General features: G+C 38.8%; 1 protein-coding gene across 1 annotated transcript in view; it reads left to right on the top strand.

The window, feature by feature from the left end:
- Positions 1-23917, top strand: part of CDH2 (cadherin 2) — a 399869-nt gene that overhangs the window by 300852 nt on the left and 75100 nt on the right. The window contains exons 4-6 of the mRNA XM_082259211.1: positions 12272-12415; positions 13434-13589; positions 16638-16782. Of these exons, the coding sequence (XP_082115337.1) occupies positions 12272-12415; positions 13434-13589; positions 16638-16782 (445 nt within the window). The remainder of the gene's footprint in view (positions 1-12271; positions 12416-13433; positions 13590-16637; positions 16783-23917) is intronic.

The following is a 23917-nucleotide window of genomic DNA, read 5'->3' as shown; positions in this document are numbered from 1 at the left end:
ACTCCATCTATGGCCAGCTTTACTGATGAGTAGTAATCACAGAGTATTTTACTGAACTGTATATTTTCTGTTGAGATGCTTGTTAATGTAATACATTAGGTAAATTAGCTAGATAATGTTAGAGCATTGTTGTTTCTAATGCAATTTTATCTCATCCAAGTAGATCCTTTTATACTCGTGAATACAGTATAAATCTTCATTTACAAACATATTTGTCTTTTTTCTCTCTTGAAAATAAATTATTAATGTATATCTGTAGAATGTGGTAAATGCTAATTTTAAATGTAAATTGCATTTGTCTATTAATCAATATAGAAGCTGTTTATTGATTCCATTTTAAGCAGCCCCACAGCTCTGTGAATATGAGAAGTTAAACATGAATTTACTGTATTTTAATTGGATAAAAATGGAATTTCTCTGATTACTGTCATCTTTTAGTTGAAAGCAAGCTTAAAGCTGAACTCCAGGAGAAAACAATATTTGCACATTTACTATGTAAAAACACATTACCACTAGTAAAGTGTGTCCCATTAGTGGATGCTGCTGCATTAAAGTGGTTGTAAACCTCAGATATGAAATATAAATAAAGCATATCCATCTATAGTGTGTCTTTGTCTCAAACCAGAGCACAAAGCGTAAATTCTGTCTGCTGTTTTGTTCCTCTGCTACCAGCATGAATCACTTCTGACAAGTTTCCTGACACCTAGAGAAAAATAGTGATAGACAGGGCACAGCCTGTGATTGACAGTCTTAGTTCTGTTCCTGTGTGCTGTAAAAAGGGGGTGTTTCCCTTCCTTCCAATCAGCTCTCAGAGTTCACCTTACAGAGCTTTGCAAAGTGTAATTTTAGATCTCCGCCCCCCCCCCCCTTTTTTCTGACAGCTCAGACAAAGCTTTATAACTTTTGCACTTTGAACAGATGTAGAGAAGAGAAGACCGCAAATAAACAGGTACAACTTATGTTGGAGGATTTGTTCCGTCTCTGTGTATCACCTGAGGCCGGTCACTTCACTGGGTATATGTAAGGGTTTACAACTATTTTAAGGAAAAACTCTAACTTCATTCTGACACCGCTGTAAGTGCCGACCTTGCAACTTTGAAAATGAGACTCCCCACTCTAGTACACTGCATACAGTGAAAGCGTGTGCCCAACTTCATCCATTCACAAAATGTCTGAACGTTCTGTGATTGGAGGGGAGGTGATCATGCCATTCACCTGGCAGGTACGGGCAGATGTTTTCATTTAGTTGCAGACAGAAAGCCTGTACAAATCAATGACAAACTGATACTGTGAGAAACACTTGGCCGTACTTGCTGGCCCTGTGTTGTAATAGAAGAAAACCTGCTGGGGAACAGCAGTGAGCTGATCACATGAGCAGAAAATAACATTTCTGCAGGCATTCAACATGAGTGCACAGACGGCCCCATACAAGGAAACCAGGTTTTCTTATTCTTTTTTTTTCTTTTGACAATTTTAGAAAATTGTATCTAGTAGAAAATTGAACTAGAATGTTCTTTTTTTTATTAGTACTAAATTACAGCACATAAAATATATAAATTCTTTGTTCCTTTAAAAAGTGGAGTTAGATTTTAAATAAGCAGTCAGGTTAAGAAAAAAAGTCACATATTGGTTTGATGTCTAAAGTAAATAGTGATATTCAGATAAGCAACATCATGTTTGGAAAAGAAGAATGGAGGGGTAATAAGATCAAGTAAAATGTATATCCAGCCCAAACTTTTTTTTTTCTTTTGGATAGATTGAGCAAAGATTAGAACCCCTGTCATGTTAATTTTGGGGTTTTCTTTTTTTTTTTTTTTTTTCAACAGAAAGGAAGTGAGAAGAAATCTCCAACAGCAATACAGATAAAAATAAAATGATTTTCTTTGTACAGCCGGGCAGGGCTAGAACATATGTCATCTTTTTATTCCTTGCTGTGTTGCGAGTTTACCTTATTTTCTGTTTGGTAAAGCTCTTGTCATCAGGCAATAAGGGAGGGGAAATCTCCCTAATGGAGTAGTAAAAAACGAATCCAAATAAAGCTTTTGCTATAGATTAGCTGTACTGAGGTGCAAAACTGAATAGACCAAAAGTAAAACAGTGAAAAAAAGGAAAATTGTTTATAGTAAAAATACTTCAGAAAACTAGGGAGTTAATTTACTAAAACTGGAGAGTGCAAAATCAGTTGCAGCTCTTCATAGAAACCAATCAACTTCCAGGTTTTTTGAACAAGCTGAAGTTAGAAGCTGATTGTCTACCATGCACAGCTGCACCAAATTTTGCACGCTCCAGTTTTAGTAACTCAACCCTTATATGTCATACATTTTTTTTTTTTTAAATATCAAACATAACATTTTTTAAAGTGTTTTTGCACAGAACAGCCTGTACCCTTTTCTTCTGGGGTCCCCCACTGTCGCTCCAGGTCTCCTCTTCATCGGGGGCCCCAACGGAAAGCCGCTTTCCATGGGGGCACCCATGCGGGCTCACTCCTGAGTCCCACTGTTGTGTCCATTGACATCTATAAATCCTTCCAATGAGAACGACAGCAGCTGAAGCAGCTGCGCTCATGCACATCACTGGATCAGATCGGGCTCAGGTGAAAAAAAGGGGGGGGGGTCTGGGGGGGGAGCTGCAGGACAAAAGGTTTCTCACCTTTATGCGTAGAATGCATTAGGGTGAACAACCTTAAGGCTTTACAACCACTTTAACCACTTCCCATCCTTGGGCCATTTCTAAACAGTCTAAGGTTGAAGTTGTCTTATGGGGATCATGACTGCAGCTACAGTCATGATCTCTGTATCATTTTTTTAGAGACGGCAATTCTCTTTCTAGGAAAAGTAATCAGAGCGGCTATACAGCCACTGAATTACTTTTACAGAGAGTCCCTTCTGCCGCCAACTTTACCAGGCCCCCCTGTCCAAACGGGAAGCCCTGTAAGAATGCGACCATCAGGATCTGGTTCTGGGCACACAGTGAGAGGAACTGATGTTGTTCCTTCAACTTTGTTATGTCAGAAATTGGAATTGACAAGGTCTGTACCGGTTTCAGCTTTATGTAAACAAGCCAATACATCCTTGTGAAAACATTAGGTCAAAGCGATCTCAGTTTCATCTAATTGGAGGCCATGTTTGGTATCTATTTACTAACATCATCCTTCTTTTATATTTTACCAAAGGGTTGGAATATTATTATTACTTTTTGTGCAATGAAATTCAGTAAAGTGTGTTTTTTCAAAAAATGTATATTTGAAAAACTGCTATGCAAATATTGTGAGACATAAAAATATGCACAACCCACCGTTTTATTCTCTAGGGACTTTGCTCAACAAAAAAAAAATTATATACCTGTATACAGTATATATATATATATATATATATATATATATATATATATATATATATATATATTGTTTATATATATAAAATAAAGGCAACACAAAAAGTAAAACCAGCCCAGCGCCAAGGTTTAGAACAATATCAGAAGAATTAAATAATCAAATGAAAATAACTAAATAATCAGAGTATTAACAACAATAGTTAAAACCATAGATGTCTAGCTGCTACCATTTATAAACATATAAAACACAATGCTGGGTTAATGTAATCACCAAAACAGCTCAGGCAGCGCTGAGGAGCAACTCAAAAGAAAAATGAATAATAATAAAATAGAGTTCATGCATAGTCCATGGATGAAATGATAAGTGTCCAAACGTGATAGGTGGTAGACAAAGTTGAATCAATGGCTTGATACTAGATAAAAACCCGTCAGTGCCTTCACCACACCTCATGTGCTCATCTCCCCTTTGAATAGAGAACTCACCAGGTTATGGACAAAGCTATGCCTTAATACAATATTGTATGGAAAACATCCAGCGTCATATATAAAAGGAGAATATAAAACCTTCTATAAACTGGAGCTGATCCTCTCCATCCATAGACCTGGAGACCAGTACTCCCTGTCCTACCTAGCGCAAGTAAGAGCTCTTATTCAAAGGGGAGAGGAGCACATGAGGTGTGGTGAAGGCACTGACGGGTCTTTATCCAGTATCAAGCCATTAATTCAACTTTGTCTACCACCTATCACGTTTGGACTCACTCTTATCATTGCATCTATAGACTATGCATGAACTCTATTTTAGTCTCTAGAATATATCTATATACATATACATATATATATATATATATATATATATATATATATATTTTTTTTTTTTTATTTTTTTATTTTTTTTTACATGTAGTAGAGGAATGTCAGAATTGGTCTGGACTAGAGTAGAGCTGGTTAACCTTAATATTTTTTAGACATAAGGTTTTATTTACTAAGCTATAAAGATCATTATTTTCCACAATAATAGTTATTTTCAGCAATATTAGTGTGAATTAAAATTAAAGTAGAACTATGGTCTCTCATGTAAAAAAAAAAAAAAAATGTGCTGCAGCATTCAATTGTTAGTGCATTTGCACTTACCTTTTTCCCTTAGTCCCACCGCAAAGTCTTACAGATACCTGTAGATCATGCCAGTGAAGTCCACCGCAAACTGTGATAAGCTTCCTGTGATAGGGTATAAAAGGGGTATAAAAGTAGCGCTGTTTCGTCTAAAGTCTGGGTTCCGCTTGCATTATGTAAGCAGGGAAAATGTTACAGGGGGTATGGCTATCAGCATTGTCTTTTCAGATTTGTTTAAGCCCATAGATTGTCAATTAGCAGCTGATCGTGTCTAGCCCTGCCCACTGATTTGGCTGACTCAGAGAAGGTAAAATATTATTTTTAAATTCACGAGGCTCTTTTATCACATAGTAACTGGATCTGAGACCAGTTTAGACTATCAAAAAGGAGCATTTAGATTATTTTTTAGCAGAGACCCTACGGAATAAAATGGCAGTCATTGCCATTTTTGTATGCCACATGGTATTTGTGCAGTCGTTTTTCAAACGCTTTCATGAATTAAACGAAACACAATATTTATCCCAATTTTTTGTATATTGTGAAAGATGATGTTATGATGTTAAAATCGATGGCTAACATGTCAGAGATCAAAGAAGAGAGATAAAAAGAAAAACATCTCCGGTATTCCAGCAAAAAAACAGCAATGTTTGCATCTGTCGGTGCCAGAAGTGACGTCATGACATCGCTTTAGGCCTCCAAGGGTCATAGAGATGGCCAGGGAAAATCTGGTTCATAGCCAGCTCTATGGTAAACCACCGCCTCTGGCGCTTTCATTCTCCGGGTACTGGATTGCACAGGAGAGACCAGAGGAGCTCTGGAGGGCACCCCCCTCCCCCCACCTGTAAAAGCAATCAATTGGCTAAACAGCTGCTATGATTGCCTTTTACATTGCAGGAAATCGCTGGCTGAAAAAAAAAGATACCTGAATGATGCCTTCAGCTGCCTGCATCATTCAGATATCTCTACTTAAACTCCAAGACATCATATGACGGCCTACGGTGTGCAAGTGGTTAAACAACAGATTAAAAAAGCTCACATAGAACTGATCAGCATTTTGAGTTTGTTATAAATGGAGCTCCCTTTAAAAAAAATATCCTTAATGATGTCCTAAATCACTGTCCCATTTACATACATACTTCCACACCTGAATTTGTCTTCAGTATTAAAGAAAATCTTTTTACAAAGGAAATATGGGAAATCCCTTTTGCTGCTTAGGCTGGCCATACATTATACAATTTTCTTACAATTTTCTGTAAAGTTTTCTTGAAATTTACCTTTAACGGTTAGTACAAAGGCCTGCCTAACTGGATACAAGTGAATGTGTTGTTTAGCTTTGACCTCATATTATATGGTTTGTGGTAAATCTAACAGAAAATTGTACAAGAAAATTGAACATGTATGGCTAGCCTTAGTCATTTACAGGAGTAAAACCTAGATGGCTCTCCCTTTTACGCATTCCATCCTTGAATGGAAATTTTTGTAGGAGACACACGTCTGAAATAAAAAAAGCAGTGTGTGACGCAGAATTAGGGAGTAGAACCAAAAAGGAGTTTCGACACCTAGAGAAGATTAATGGCAAGTGTGCAAAGTGGGTCATCCAAAGCATCCATCTTGCCTGACATAGGTTTAAAATAATTACAGAATTAATACTGTGGGATTTAATAGGGTCATAAATATTTGAGACATTCTTTACCAGTACATATTAAATGTGTCTTTGGAACTTGCATGACATTTCAGCATGCCCAAGTCTGAGTAAAAACTATCTGCCTGGATAGTGGCAGATATGATAATAAGTAGTAATATAAATCCTACAGAAGTGTTCATTTATTCAACAATCAGACAGGGGAGGCTTGTGCAAAGTAGTGTGTTTTCTCTGAATATGCTGGGGCTGACATGCATGGGCTGATTTCTCAAATGATTTGATGAAAATTCTGCAGAATATATGGTCCAATTCTGTGTACAAATGTGATCAGACAGGAATAAGTGTCAGATATTGGCTGTGGGTAAATCCTTATTTCCTGGCAGTAATTTTCAAGACGTGTTATCAATAAAATAAGCATTTAAAGTACTGCACAATTACAGCCTCATGCGTTATCAAAGCGTCAGTAGAAAGCTGGAGCTGTAGAAGGAGTTTTTCAGCTGTTTTTAGCTTTTTTCAGCTGTAGCGTTTTTCAGCTTTTTATAGCAAAACTATACTCCCACAAAAGCTTATGGTTCAAAAACGTTGATAAATGCCAGATAGCCGCATTTTTCAGCATTTTTTGGCGATTTTCAGCTTTTATCAGAGTTAGAGCGTTTTTACAGCTGAAAAACGCCTCTTAAAACCTACTAGTTCTGGGGGTCTTTTTTTCCAGCCAGAAAACTCCCTGCCAAAAACTCCTAAAAACAGCCTATGTGTGCATGGACACATAGGATAACATACTGGGGAGTTTACTGGCTGCAGAAAGAACATCTGATGCCAAAAACAGCCGCTGGAAACACGTCCAGTGTGCATGAGGCCTACAAGCTAAAAAATGTTTACAACTGTTTAAAGAACAAATAATTGGGAAAACATCCATTCACCCTAAAATCTCAAAATACCTGCTAATTTAACAATTTTTGATTGGAGTGGAGAGGGATTAGAACACCTGCATTGTACGTCAACACAGAAGTGTGAATTGAACTTTTAAGAACCCAAAAGCAACAAGATGGGTAACAAATCTCCTTTTGACTGTTTCTGCCCTTTACCAGAGCATAAATGCTAAGACAGATACATGAGAAATTAAGCTGTACATCGTTTTATTTAAATCACTGATGGGATACCTGGTTTCTAGGATTTGTTCAGCCCTTATCCAAACAGTTTTCTTGTACAATTTTCCTTTAGATTTACCAAAAACCTTATAATATGAGGTCAAAACTAAACAACTTTCAATTGTATCTGATTAGGCAGGCCCTTGCACTATATAGCTTAAGGTAAATCTAAAGGAAAATTGTACAAGAGAATTGAACATGCATGGCCAGCCTTAAAGTGGTAATAAACCCAAAAGCAAACATTTATTTTATTGTAGCCTATCATTTCTTAGATGTAATTGCTGCATTTATTATCTTTTTTAGGCTTTCTTTCTTATGTTTTTACCTGGTAATTCAGCCAGTAAGTCTGTTGTTTTTTAAAAGACCCAGTTCTCCTGCAGAATGTATCAGTTACGAAGACGAGACAAACCATTTAAGAGCCCATTCACACTAGCACGACTTGTGTAGCCCCAGGTCGCTTGACATAACAAAAGCAATGTTAATCAATCAGTGCCATCTTAATTGGCACTACTGAAGTCGCTCCGACTTAAGAAAAGGGTCCTGTACTACTTTGAGGCGACCTGTGATCCGACTGTCCCATATACTTCAATGGGAGTCGCCTCCTTATCTTAATTGACACGACTTGTTATCAGACTTTCCAGGAAGAAGAAAGAGATTAGCCAGGCATTCCCCACAGACAAAGTCGCCTGTCTCTTCAAAGTAGTGCACAAGTCTCTTCCAAGTCTCTAAACAAGTCTCTTCAAGTCACGGGGCGACTTTCTGGTCGTGGTAGTGTGAACCGGCTCTAACACTAGCAGGGATGCTTACAATGATCAGTTTTTATTTATTTTTATAAAACCTTTATCTGAAAAGAAAAAAAATAGTTTGCTGTAACTGCTTTAAAGTATAAGCTGGAGTTTGGCTTCAATTTGTTAGTGTATCTAAATCTGCTAGCACATATTATAATTATTCAGGGTTTATATAGTGTCAACAGTTTACGCAGGGCTTTAAAATATAAAGGGGGACAATACAGTTACAGTTACAATAAAATATAAGAGGGTTAGGAGGACTCTGTTCAAAAGAGCTTACAATCTAATAGGGTGGGGCTAATGGTACAAAAAGTAATAACTGTGAGGGATGGGCTGAAAGAAATGTCAAAAGTTCAGTTGTTAGTTGGAGGTGGAATAGGCTTCCCTAAAGAGATGAGTTTTCAGGGATCACCTAAACACTCCCCTCCCCCCACCCACAGTGCCTCTCTCCAAAACTGCCCCATGTGCACCTTCATCCGTGGTGGCACTGTAATAAAGGAGGTGTGTTACTGGCCATATCACCAGGTGAAAACAGGGAGGGAAAAAGCCTAAGAAAAGAAGAATTTGGTTTTGAGGTATCGTGTGTAACTATCTTTTTTATTATAGTATATTTGTTTTACTTTGCATTACATTAGTGATTATGATCTGAAATCATTCAGCTAAAACCATAACTGCTTACATATATTAAATCACAGTATTGCTGCGCTAAAAACACTCAGAATAAAATGACATACAAATCTAAAAGTGAAAAAGCAGCCACACAAATCCGGAATAGTAGCAGAACCAAAAAAGAATAGTGTACTGTAAATAATGCGGCGCTAATTCTAAATAAATGTCCCAAAATAAATTGGACAAAGCAGTCCTTTAGTGTGCACTTCAAACTGAAGAAAATGTGGGAAACCGCAGACCCGGAGAACCGCCACCAAGCACTCTGATTACACCGCCTCTTACCAGATAAGAGTGACCTCCATTACAGAGATCCAATACAGCCAGATGTACAGGGTACAGGGATATATAGCGATCCTCCTTCCAAAGATCCAGGGCTCACAGATTCAACCGATAGAAAAATATGAAAATAGAAAGCGGGGACACTCTCGTAGCGCAGACAGTATAAGTTTTTTATTGGCACACAAGGTTAAGAACACTTACAATTGAGTAGAGTAAAACGAGCATCTAGGCTGGTAGTAAGCGTTCCTCTCCGAGTACCATGCTGTGTTCCGAGAATGACCAAAAAGATGGCCGCCACGTCTCCTCCCCGTAATGGTGTGCGTCACCATGAGCGCCACCTGGCGCGTTTCATCATCAAAAGACGTCGTCTAGGGGGTGTAGTCTCAAGGTACTTTACGCATCGATGAAGCTGCGCTGTCCGGAGGAGCGGAGAGCGTAACGTACCTTGAGACCACACCCCTAGACAACGTCTTCCGATGACGAAACTCTTCGGGTGGCGCTCATGGTGACGCACGCCGTTACGGGGAGGAGACGTGGCGGCCATCTTTTTGGTTACTCTTGGAACACAGTATGGTACTCGGAGAGGAACGCTTACTACCAGCCTAGATGCTCGTTTTACTCTACTCAATTGTAAGTGTTCTTAACCTTGTGTGCCAATAAAAGCTTATACAGTCTGCGCTATGAGAGTGTCCCCGCTTTCTATTTTCATATTTTTCTATCGGTTAAATCTGTGATCCCTGGATCTTTGGAAGGAGGATCGCTATATATCCCTGTACATCTGGCTGTATTGAATCTCTGTAATCGAGGTCACTCTTATCTGGTAAGAGGCAGTGTAATCAGAGTGCTTGGTGGCGGTTCTCTGGGTCTGCGGTTTCCCACATTTTCTTCAGTTTGAAGTGGACACTAAAGGACTGCTTTGTCCAATTAATTTTGGTACATTTATTTAGAATTAGCGCTGCATTATTTATACTATGCTTACATATATTAGCAAGTTTTTTTTTTTTTTAACTCAATATATAGTAATTTAAAGTGAGTGCACGAATATACAGATATTCCTCAATGCTGTACACTGTGTACAATTTTCCCATTATATTACTCTATATTTTATTCTGTGCTCACAGCCTCGTTCCTCCCTATCCACCCACAGTTATCATGATATTCCCTGGACAGTCAGTGTATTGATCCCTCTGCATTGCCCTCTACACTTCGGTCTCACTTGCCCTTCCTCACCCCCACCTCTGACACGCTTATCAAAATCTTAGTTTTTTTTCACTCTTAAGTCTCCAATGTGTTTTTCAAAGAGATGTATAGACAATGCAGCTGAGCATATAAGGATTATGCACTCATAGTTTTTCAACACTGCATATTATTCATATAACTTATGTATTATTATACACTGATCAAAATGATAAACACAACACTTTTGTTTTTGCCTCCATTTTTCATGAGCTGAACTCAAAGATCTAAGACTTTTTTGTACACAAAAGACCTAATTCTCTCAAATATTGTTTGCAAATCTGTCTAAATCTGTGTTAGTGAGCACTTCTCCTTTGCCGAGATAATCCATCAACCTCACAGGTGTGGCATATCAAGATGCTGATTAGACTTATTATTGAAATGTTTATTAGGCTAAAAAACAACACAATTTCATTATTTTAAAGGGGGGGAGGGGAGGGGAGGGTTTACCCACTATCTTTGCCTTCTTTAGTTGTTGCTTTGCCCCATCATTCATCTGCTAATATTTATTTTTTATTTTTATAAAAACGTTCTATTTTTATTACATACCTTATTTTAGATCCAGTGGTATCATCTCTGGGTCTCTGTGCTTCTCTGTGCAATGTAGGCAGATCATAGCTAGTGTAAAGGCCCGTACACACGTACCGATTGTCGGCTGTAAATATTCGGCCAATGTCCGATCGGCCGATTGTCGGCTTGTTAGTATGATGCTTCTGACAACCGACTGCAACTTTTCGGCTGAACAAAATCTGGTGTGCAAGCTTTAAAATTTTTGTTGACCAACAAAGAACGGCCGATTGTTCGTCAGTCAGTACAGATTTCAGCCGACAAAAATGTGATGATCAAGACTGGGCATGCTCAGTGAAGAAAAAACACACGAAAAGTAGACCAGAACATGACATCACCTCTGCAGTTGGTTGTTGTTGCCCGACAAAATTTGTGTGCAGTCATGAGCACTTTTCAACCAACAAAACAGCACCGGACAAAAGACGGCCGATCGTTCGGCCGACAATCGGTACGTGTGTACGGGGCTAAAGGGGCTAAGCAGGTTGCCATGCAATTAAAGTCAGTCTGGAAAAAAAAAATAATAATAACAAATGTGTCTATGCTCTTTTGAGTGGCCTCAAACCTCCTCTTCTTAGGTCCCTGCCAGCATTCCTGGCCCCTTCTCTCTGTCTAGTGCCCCCATGGGAAGCCGCTTCCCATGGGGGCACTTGTGCATGCTCACACCCAAGCCCTGCTGCTGCATCCATTGACACAGACAGCAGGACTCGGCCCCGCTCCCTCTTCTCTGGCTTGGATTGACAGCGCTGGGAGCCCCAGCATAGAAAGCGAGACCTGGACGTGAGGGGAGAGAAGAGCTGCAGACATGCACATCGCTGGATCGAATGAAGGTTCAGGTAAGTATAAGGGGAGTTTAGTGGTGATGCTAATGCCTTAACATTTTTTTACCTTAATGCAATGAATGTATTAAGATAAAAAAAATGTTTAGGCTTTAGAACTACTTTAGGCAGAACTGGAAGGAAGGTGATCAGTAGATACGCTTTTCAAGAAAATGCATGTTATGTAGATTATGATTTGAGAAAATGGAAAGTCTAGCTTCTGTATTAGTTTCCACTGAGGAAAATAAAAGTGACAAAAAAAAAAAGGAGGAACAGTTTGAATTGCAATCTGTTGTCCTGGCCAACTGTGGAACACAAAGCCTGTGTTTGTATTATATTGTATCAGTGTCATATTCTAGCTGATTTATTCTATTGTTTTTATTTCTTCTTTTCTCATAGGCATCTACTATGATTTCTTAGTGATGATTCATTTAAAATATTCTACAGACAAGTTTTTGCAAAATAGTTACATGTATTTTAATTGCTTTTCTCACAGTTATTTTTATCAGATAAAAATGAGTAATTAATTAATTCTTAAATATTGTGCTGCACAGTGTGTGCCCTTCTTGAAATAGGGTAATTGTTTATTGCAGTTTTGTTTTGAAAGTAACTCAGTGAGGCAGATAGATATGTAAAGTATCTAAAACGTGGGCCTGTTTTTAATTTTCATTTTGTATTTTGAAGGGTTTTTACAACGTCACAGAAATTCGGTTTCCTCCACAACGTAAGCACAATGGCTTTCTACAAAGACAGAAGAGGGATTGGGTCATCCCACCAATTAATGTGCCAGAGAACTCAAGGGGGACCTTTCCACAGGAATTAGTACGAGTAAGTATTAAAATTATTTATATTTTTAGGAATTTCCACAGCACTCTGAAACCTCACAAAACAGCATGTATTATTCATTTTGGGACTTTTCTTAAATTAAAGACTAACTGAAGGCAAAACATTTTTTCTTAGTTTTAGATCGAGTGGAGAAGGATTAGAACACGCCAGGGTCTTATTGCAGTCTGAGTCCCTGCTGGGAGGGTCATCCTCTCTATTTGTCCTGGTGACTGTTATCACCAAAAGTGGAAGGCAAAGAAAATCCCAAATTCGGTCCCCAGAATAGAAATAGAAGGGAAATCTTCCTATGGAATCAATGACTACCTGGGATTTCCCCTCATTTCTTGTTGTGGCTGGGAAATCTCCCCAATGGGATAGAAAATAGGAAAAAAACTGGGGTTTTGATCTTCCCTTATCCAAAAAAATAAAAAATAATAATAATACATTTTGCCTTTAGTCTTTGTGACCATTATTTGAAAAAGTCAAAACATATTTTAACGTTTTTACTCACAGATTTATATGAAGAAGATAATATGCATGAGAAATAAATTAGAACCTGCCAAAGTACTGTATTGTCTGAATTGTACTTGTCGGGAGCTTGCAAGCCTCTTATCAAAAAAGATCTTCTATGCTTGCGGGTTCAGCATTATCTTGTAAAAAGTTCACTGTGCCTCAAAGATGGTCCCTAATGATTTTCAGTTAATCAATACTAACGATAGTACAATAATACCAACAGTCAAATGCAGAATAATCAGTAACGGCAGCATGTTTCCCTTTTTCTGCATTGATAAGCAAATATAGAAATAGTATTTCACTTGGGTCATGAGTTGGGTTTGAGGCTATCAAAATATAACTGCTTGCCATAGGGCAAATATCCTAACTATTTTATAGGAAAACCATCTCTGATATGTGAAATTGATCAAGTATTTTTCACTGTGCTGTTTGCATGCTTTTGCATTTGAGGAATTTATTCTGCTTTATTTTTTACTGATTGTAAATCTCTTTTACTTTTAACATACAGATCAGATCTGACCGGGATAAGAGCCTTTCTCTAAGATATAGCGTGACAGGTCCAGGAGCTGATCAACCTCCCATTGGCGTGTTCATTATCAGTCCTATATCTGGTCAGCTGTCTGTAACAAAGCCTTTGGATCGGGAACAGATTGCCATTTTTCATGTAAGGAAAGGAACTACCAGTATCTGTTATGGTTTATTTGCATAGCTTGCCATTAAAATTAATATGTACATAAGACAAGATTTAGCTTTGAACCGAGACCATCGGATGCTTGCTTTTGTAAATCAGTGTTAAAACCTCACAACTTCAGCAATGCTTGGTGGTTTGTAAACGCATAAGAATGCATGCAGAAGAGAATATTTCTTAGGAGGCATCCTCTAGGGATCACATTTGACATAGTTATCACCCTGCTCTATTGCTTCTTAGTTACTTTACGCTGTTGTCAACCCTAAAGAAAAAGCACATAAATGTAGTATTTGCATCTCTTTGTGGTTTTTGTAGTGCTCACGCTTACAGGAATTTCCAGGATCATGGATGAGCAAGCTTAATAGGTGGTGGAGGGGGATGCAGACATGTGTTCAGTGCTGACCCCAACCACAGATTACAAAACTGTCCTGATGTGCCCAACAAACTGCTAGTACAAATAATAAAAATTGGCAGGCATAAACTAGAAAAAAACTGTAATGCCCAGAAAAACAGCTCTTATATATTGAAGTTAACTACAGACACAAACTGAATAAAAAATACACTTAAAAATCAGTTTTGACAAAAAAAAAAACTGCCCAAGGAAAAATTTAAAAGTGTATAGCTTCTTCAGGAAGTACAACTTGTCACCCCTGTATGTCTGCCCCAAAAATTGCTACCCTTTTTTGTTATATTAACCACTTCAGCTCCGGAAAGTTTACCCCCCTTCATGACCAGGCTATTTTTTGCGATACAGCACTGCGTTACTTTAACTGACAATTGTGCGGTCGTGCAATACTGTACCCAAAAAAAAATGATTTCCTTTTTCCACAAATGGAGCTTTTTTTTTGGTGGTATTTTTTTACCTCTGCGTTTTTATTTTTTGCGCTATAAACAAAAAAGACCGACAATTTTGAAAAAAAAGAAAACAATGTTTTTTACTTTCTGTATAAAACATACCCAATAAAAAAAATTTAAAAATCTAATTTCTTTATCAATTTAGGCCAATTTGCATTCTGCTACATGTTTTTGTTAAAAAAAATACCAATAAGTTTATATTGATTGGTTTGCGCAAAAGTTATAGAGTTTACAAACTATAGGATAGATTTATGGAATTTTTTTTTTCTACTAGTAATGGCAGCGATCATAGATTTTTACCTGAACTGTGATATTAAGTGACACTGTCACTGTATTAATGACACTGGCAGGGAAGAGGTTAACATCAGGGGTGATCAAAGGGTTAAATGTGTTCCCTGGGAGTGCTTGCTAACTGTGTGGGGGAAGCTTTGACTGGGGCAAAACAGAGATCCGTGTTCCTGCTTAGCAGAAACACAGGATCTCCAACTTCCCCTCTGACAGAATGGAGGTCCGCCTTGTTTACATAGGCAGACCGCCATTCCGTCTCTCCCAGGAACGTTCCCCAGATACTAGGAACATTGGGTCTGCAGGACCGGCTGATTGGCTCCGGCTGTGTCCAATCACAGCGGGAACGGGTCACCCACGGGACACATGTGCGCCCCAGACCCAGAAAAAAAAGATGTAGAGGTACGTGATTTTACGCTGAAGGACCGCCCTGCCACAGTATATGTGCGTGGGGCAGTCTGGATGCTGTTAAAGAACAAAATTGGCCCAGCAGATAAATGTGTTTTATTAGGAAATTATTGTAGTGTCCAATAGCCAACATCGGTTGAAAAGAGTCATTTAGCTGTTCCTTACTTACTCGGCGGCAGCCCCCTGGTTTGACGATTGGATGAGACTGTGCTAATACATCTTAGGTCAGAAAGCACACATATGTAAAATAAATACACACAAATACTGTGCATGTTGCCTTTTTCCCATTGCAAACCAAAAACATATCTTTTATTGCTTCAATGGAAATTAATTTGTTAATGCAGTGCCTATGCCAGTGCTTCCTGCCATATCTAACCATTCACTACTTCATTTACTCCAGCTGTTCCTCACTGGCATCATCAACATTGCTGGCATTAATTCTGCTGATGTTACCATTGTTGACTAAACCTCAGGGCGCAAGCCTTTCACAATTCAAGTACACCTTTTGGTTCTCCTAAATTAGTTGCATGAATAAAATATAGGCTGTTGGAGGTGTTCTAATAGTTTCTAACTTCTACACAAATGCCTTAGGACCTTTGAAATCAAAAGGAAAGGCAGAAGTAGGTAGGAGTCAGCTTTCAACTTCACCATAAAGGGCCACGGGACTTGATGCTCTTAGGGCTCTCCTATAGATGTATGAATATATGTGCAGGTAGCTGTAGGTGTAGCCAGATTAGCCATTCTAATTAGCAACTGACAGGTATACTTTAGGCATCCTAACTGAGATCTAATCCCTAATCAGCAAGGCTCAAATGATCTGAAATAGAAAGAAAACCATCCTCCATCCAGAGCACCAAGCACATTTTTTTTTTACCCTGCTAATGGATTCCTTCTTCTGGCCAGGCTGGCCAGTATGTCCCCCTGTACCTTGTAGTGAATGCAGTTTGTTTGAGTGGTTCTGGTCATTGCCTTTGTGAGACAGGCTTAGCTATTACTTGATTGACTAAAGAATGTCTTTGTAACAAAAGGATTGGCTCTTTAATTTTTGGGGACTGCCTGCAAGAATCAGAACCAATTTCTGTCACTTTCAAGTGTTGTGACGAGTTTTACCTATCCAGTTTTCCTGAACAGGCAATTTATTGTGAAGAACATGAAGCTGGATTGTCTATAGCCAAGAGATTTAAGATTTCCCCAAATATCTTGCTTTCTTCATTTTAAAAATAACTATAGCTATATCAGACATCACAAGAAGACAATGAAGCTGAATCTCTGCATAAAAGGGTAGAGTTGCTCAGAGCATCTATTATCCAGTTCTGTAGTTACTCTGCTTGAATTGACAGCAGATTCACTGATATTTCCAAATAAGTCATCTGGGACAAGCTATAGCAGTGTATCACAGGGACTGAGCTGTGCGCGAAACCTAATCTTCTCTCTCATACTTCTACTGAACACTGCCATATAAAATTATTTTCGCAGCTGAGGGCACACGCAGTGGATGTAAATGGAAACCAGGTGGAAAATCCCATAGACATTGTCATCAATGTAATAGATATGAATGACAACCGACCAGAATTTCTGCACCAGATCTGGAATGGGAGCATTTCTGAGGGATCAAAACCAGGTAAAACCTTTTCTCTGTCCTATTTTACAAGTAATTGAAAATTGTTTATTGCTTATGTTGCATTTCAACCCACAGAATTCACAGAAAAAAAACAAGTTTTCCTATTTCCTAATTAGTGAAGTCTTATCTCTCAAGGCCCAATCAAACTATGTGTTTTGTTATCACACATGCAGTAAAGCTGCGTATCATCATAAATTAGGGTGTGCTGCAGTATAGCTGCCCATTTATTTTGCCCACTTCTGCAGTTGTACATTTTACAGCACGCTACCACAATGCACATGTCTGAATTAGTCTCCAGTGGAATATGCTGGAGTGTTTACCATCTGAGTCTCTGAGATATAAAGAAAGTCTTAGGGTGTTCAAGTATATATGCAATTGAGTCTCCAGTTTACCAAAACTGTTGCAACCTATAAAAAGAGGTATCTCTCTCCCCATTGGAATTTTATGTATTTATTTTATGAAGGCATTTGAGATAGTGCAAACATTACAAAGAGGGGCCCACATGCCAGTGAAATCTCACCCTATTTTACAAAGAAACCACTGGGTGACACAGCCTACCACAGTTTACCATTCAAGTAGAACAAGCCAAATATTTCTTCTTATTTTGGATGCAGTAAGGGAAGGTCATATCCCTGTTTTTGTTGTTGTTTTTGCTATCTGTGTCCATTGAGGACATTTCCCTTCACTTCCTGTTCTATAGCCAAAACAAGAAGTGAGTAATTCCCTGGTTGTCACCAGGGACACCAGAACTAATTTCCCCATTGGAAGATTTCTTGTTTATTACAGTTCTCCTGTCAACCCAACATTTTAGATTTTCTTTTACTTTCGATGATCACAGTAAACATGACAAAGATAAAGGACGAAACGACAAACAAACACAAGGGCGCACCGGCCTAGTGCATTATCCTCAAAACAGGTTTATTAACCACTTACCGCATATCGACGTAGGTACGTCGGTAAACTTTGCAGGGGTTATACCGGGATGATGCCTCTAGCTAGAGGCATCATCCCGGTACAGTGGTTTAGTGTCAACGGTCGGCTTTCCGTCCGTAACGACTGATGCGGCTCGGGAGCCGCTCGATCGTTACCCGGGTGAGCGGGAGGGGACGTTCCCCCCCCCTCCCGCCACCTTCCGTGACTTTGGATGGAGTCCCGATCAATGCCGGAAACGGCTTCGATCGGGTCTCCGATGACGTAACACGGAGGCGGCATCCATGACATCACTTCCGGGTTACTGTGCTGCAAAAAGCGGCAAATTTAAAAAACATCTGTATTCAAAAATGCCGTTTTCGGCGTTTTGCATACATGGAAGTGTAATGGAGGGGTCTAGGGTCTTTTAGACCCTCGATCCCGCCATAAAGAGTACCTGTCACTACATATTGGTGTCACAAGGGATGTTTACATTGCTTGTGACAGCAATAAAAGTGATCAGATTTTTTTTTTTTTAAAAACCTGTAATAAAGTTAAAAAAAAATAAAATAAATAGGAAAAAAAAAACGTAGCCGCCGCTGTCACTGTTAGCTCGCGCACAAAAAAAAATGTATACGGAAGTCGAGCCGCGAATGAAATCGCTGTTCAAACCACACTTGTGAGGTATCGCCGCGATCGCCAGAGCGTGTGCAATAAATTTAAAGCGTCGCCGATTGAGATCTCTATTGACCATAGTTTGTCGCCATCCCACAGGGGGCGCAATTTTAAACCATAACATGTTGGGTATCTATTTACTCGGCGTGACATCATCTTTCACAATATACAAAAAAAATGGGCTAACTTTACTGTTTAGTATTTTTTAAATGCAGTGAAATGTGATTTTTCAAAATTTTTCCAAAAAAATTGCGTTTTTAAAGACCGCTGCGCAAATACAGCGTGACAAAAAATATTGCAATGACCGACATTTTATTCTCCAGAGTCTTTGCTAAAAAATATATATATAATGTTTGGGGGTTTCTAGGAAAAAATACTGGTTTTAACTTGTGAACAAAAAGTGTCCGAAATAGGGCTGGGGCTTAAGTGGTTAAAATACTAAATTAAAAATACTCACAAACGAGTTCTTGATAAAAGGCACATCAAACAAAGTATAAAATCCTCAGCATCGAAATCGGGATTCGATCGTCCCCCGATGCTGTACAGGCTTACGCATTTCGAGGCAGCGCCTCTTCTTCAGAGCCTCGGAGGTAGTAACTCCTTGTGTTTTCTTTTTTTTTTTTCCTTTCTTCTCATGTTTTTGTCTAGCCGCTAAGGCTCCTCACCCATTTTGTGGTTATAGGCCCCTGATTAGGGTTCGGTAGGTGTAGTGTATAGGGCCTGGTTGATAGGTGGGTGAGGGGGGGAAGTGGGTTTTGACTGCAGGAGAGAGATTTTAGGTTTGACGAGAGGGAATATGTGAGTGGGTGGTAATAGGCATCGCTTTTTGAGGATCGATAGGCAACCATGGAGAGAGGGACTTATCCCTCCTGTTCATTGAAGGGTGGGGGGATACTTGGTTTAACGAGGATTGGGGGACTGAGGGCTAGAGTCTAGGTTTGTGTTTTTTTTTTGTCTTTGATTGAGGATTGTTAAGTTTTTGATCTTTGCCGGTGAGGTGGGAGGGGGCTCGGGAGGGCGGTGTTTTTTTTGGTTTTTTTTGGGGTCTTTTCTTGTTTTTCTTTCATTTTTTAAATTTTTCTTCCCTCTCTCGTTGCTGTCTATGTCCTGGATTACCTCCCCACTTAGGCCAGTACATTGAGGGGTGACCTTAGTCACATAGTGTACACGGGAGTTTTCCCTGTTAGTGGAAGGGTGTTTTGTCTTGAGGGAGAAGGGTGGTTAACGCCACCTCTCCTCTCTCGTTTGTGGGGGTTTAAAGCAACCTGTTAATTTCACTGCCAACCCTTATCCCCAGCTTCATATGCATACCTTCCTTTCACTTACCTGCTACTGTGTTTTCGCATATGTTCATCAAGAAGAAGTCTTGTTCAGCTCAAAGTCAATCTAGTCAGAGCTTACACTGGGCAAATTACCTTCTTATCACCCTCACAATGTAGGTCCTGATTGTTCGCTTAGTGTTGCATCAAGTTAGAAAAGGTAGTGAGGATGCTCTCCAATTCTCTGAAGTACTGGGTACATAATTTCACTCCCGGAACCCAACAGAGCCGCAGGAAAGAGAAAGAAAATTAAAAAGCATTTGTTAAATGAATCTGTTGATTTGCCCTGCAAGTACAAAGCACAGTTCCCTTAAGAGATCTTTCTATTTTATCGCAGAAATTGCTATGTTAAAAAAAAAAAGTCTATTTTATGTTTGATCAGCAAAATGCAGATTTTGTTTTACATTGTGTAAAACATTTTAATGCAGGTATGTATGATCTGCATCTGCAAAGAGCCATAAAAGTAAAGATTGTCTGTACTCTGGATTTTGTGTTTCTTTACAGATCTGGGGAATCTAAAATGTGCAGATCACTACTTCTCTCTATTCAGTTATCATTCATTTGCAAAGATCCTCTTTTTTATTATTATTATTATAGTGTGCCTCATGCTGACTTGTTAGAAATGATCAAATCCCACACTAACTATTAGAGTGCATTCATACAGTAACTGTGAAGTGGGAGTTAAAAGACAAACCTTACACTACTAGAGAAAAGAGGGTCAGAGAAGTGTGACTGTATTTTACTAAGATTGAGGTGGGCAGCGTATCCCTCCTTGGAATCACTTAAATGTATGTGTAATCTGATATACTGCTATAGGATTATAACTCAAGCTAGTCACAAAATAGCAGTAAAACCCTTTGGTGATTAGTTAACTCATGTGCACAGCCTGCTGGCTGGAAATGGCAAATATATTTATTATATGTAATAATGTATAGAAATAAAAATGAAACCTTTTTCTTTTGTTCTGAACATAAGAAATAGATAAAAATGTATATGCAAAAAATAATATGCATTACTTTTAAGACAACCAATATCCAACTAATATCCTAATAATATATTATTTAAAGCAGAACTTTACCCCTCCTCCTCAATCATCTACTAACTCATCACTTTCGAGCAGCAGTGAGGCCCAATGTCTTACCGTGTCAAAAAGCTGATCCTTCACACACACACACACCAACCCTGACTCCTGGTGCCACCACTCCTGACATATACAAAGAAAACCTGACTCTAGGCTTTCTTACACTTCCAACTCAATTATGTAGCTCCCAGACAAGTATCTGGCTCTGAAGGAGTCTGGGAGGAGCAGCACTGGGATGGGAATGCAGGGGAGCCTGGAATTGGTTTTGCTGTGTAAACTGTATCTTGGAAGCTTCAGCACTGGGAATAAAGCTTGCTGAGCTCCTTTACTCCCTTCTGTACTCTGACTGGCTCTTGGAAATCCTGCACCCACCTCCCAGCATTGTGTGAGCAGGAAAGGCTGAGGTTTTAGGATAGTGGAGCCATGAGACTGAACAGCGGTACCCTCTCAGCTCACATCTCTCCCCTTTGCCAAGGCAGATTAGCAACACACCTTCGTCCCCATCGGTACCCTCCACAAGGCGATCAGAGAATCAATGATACAACTCTCCCTGTTAGCAATCACCCTCCCCCTCACAGTATATCCTTGACACATCTCTCTTCCCCTCAACTCTTCCCCTTATTGCAGATGTATTGCACATATCCTAATGGTCCTCCTAATCCCCTCCCACTCTAAACAATGCTCACAGCACATTCCCATCCTAATATCCCTTCCCACATGTCTCTGTGTATCCCCTACATACAGCTCCTCTTTATCCTACACTTTCCATATGCATGAACACACTGTGTCGTTACCAAAACTCATAACACACACATTCCTTCTTGGCACCTCACATCCGACCTCGCCTCCATGCACAGCATGCATGCTCACATCTTGCTCACAATGCACATGAATTCCCTACTCACAGAGTAAATATTCTTACCCAACTACTTCACAATGCAAAGACAAACAGAGGCGCCTCTAAGTGTAGACTTTATGCAACAGGTTTAATGAATAAAATTAGGCACTCACATTAGTAAGCATATATTCATGCCCATAAAACAAGGTTCCAGTGTGGAGAAGTGTACATCATCCGGCCATGGACATCCATCCTACTGGAGCCGAAAACCTTTTTGCCGTGGACGGCAAGGTTAGATCCAGGAAGTAGGCTCGGTGTATTTGCTTGACAGCGAGGCTTGGTGGATAGTCGAACCTGGATAATGTCATCTGCATGCGACGCGTTTCCGAGCGTGCTTGCTGCTTATGGGAGGGCAGCCGGGCTCCTTCTTCACGGCAAGTATAATAGCAAGTGACACGGTGTACATTTAAATAATGAAATGGGAGGAGAGATGCAAATGAACCAACGAAGGGGAATATATCTAATCAGTAGTCTATACAAATGGGCTAATAATGAAATGGGAGGAGAGATGCAAATGAAGGGGAATATGTCTAATCAGTAATCTATACAAATGGGCTAATAATCATTATGTCAATTATATCAAAAGTCACAGTATAATATTGCTAGATTAAAATTCAACTTTAAAAGAGTAATTCACCAATATTTATATATATATAAAATATGTTTGGTAAAAAAATGTAAAAAATTCTGGCCAGACACTGGAACATCTTACGGGAAGACCCTAATCTTAAAACCATAATACAGGAAAGACCCAGGGTGAGTTATCGAAAGGCCTTAAATTTGAAAAATAGAGTGGCCCCTAGTAAAATCAAATCTATCACTCTGACTACTTCTGTACCGATTCTCATTCCCCTTAAAGGAATGTTCCAATGTTGTAAGCCTTTATGCAAAATGTGTTTGTTTGTCAAACACGGCCAAATCTCCTTTCAAACAAAAGGTAAAAGTTTTCCTCTGGGTGAATTTTTTAACTGCTCATCAGATTTTGTTATATATGGCCTGTCCTGTCTGTGTGGGCTGGTCTATGTGGGCCGCACCATTCGTCCAATTCGCCAATGTTTTGGAGAACATAGACGTTCTATAGAACTTGGCAAAGACGGAGTGTTCCTCGACACTTTGCTGAGGCTCACCAGGGATCTACTATAGGTCTAACTGTATGGGTTATTGAACAGATAACAAAAACCCTTACAGCAGCTGAACGTTATAAGAAACTATGTGCCAGGGAGATATATTGGATTTACTCTCTGGATTCTCTTTCGCCTGGTGGCCTCAATGAGGGTATCGGGATTGCCACCATATTATGAATACCTACAGGCTATATTTGTTTCAGACATACGTGACTGTATATAGATTCACATGCCTATATGGATGCATATTGATATACAGGAGTGGATTGCCACATTATTTTAATCCTATTTATAATGAATCTATTAATTTTTGTTTACCATTATTATCTTTATTTATGAATATATTTATCAATCTCCGACATCCATTAGCAATATCTCTCATTTAAAATACATACACATATATGTATATGTTTCTTCTATATACATATATCTTCTAATTTTTTATATATTTTTGTATTTTTATATAAAAAAATATATATTTTTATATATTTTTTTCTCATATTTTTTCTATTTCTTATTTTCATATTTACTTATATTTATTTTTTGTTTTTTTATATATATTTTTTTATTTTTTTTATTTTTATTATTATTTAGTAATTTTATAAACAATACCCACCGGTTGATAGTGGTGGTCAGCCACACACAGCCAGTTGGTATATCTTAATATAGTTATTGTGATACACCCATTTTTACATTTTTTTATTATTTAATACTACCAAACATATTTTATATATATAAATATTGGTGAATTACTCTTTTAAAGTTGAATTTTAATCTAACAATATTATATTGTGACTTTTGATATAATTGACATAATGATTATTTGCCCATTTGTATAGATTACTGATTAGATATATTCCCCTTCATTTGCATCTCTCCTCCCATTTCATTATTAGCCCATTTGTATAGACTACTGATTAGATATATTCCCCTTCGTTGGTTCATTTGCATCTCTCCTCCCATTTCATTATTTAAATGTACACCGTGTCACTTGCTATTATATTTGCCGTGAAGGAGGAGCGCGGCTGCCCTCCCCCAGGCAGCAAGCACGCTCGAAAACGCATCGCATGCAGATGACATCATCCAGGTGTGACTATCCACCAAGCCTCGCTGTCAAGCAAATACACCG

Source organism: Pelophylax lessonae (assembly GCF_965119305.1).
Source record: "Pelophylax lessonae genome assembly, chromosome: 5".
NCBI classification, from domain to species: domain Eukaryota; kingdom Metazoa; phylum Chordata; class Amphibia; order Anura; family Ranidae; genus Pelophylax; species Pelophylax lessonae.
Note: the sequence above shows the minus strand (reverse complement) of the source record. Positions and strands in the feature narration are given on the sequence as shown.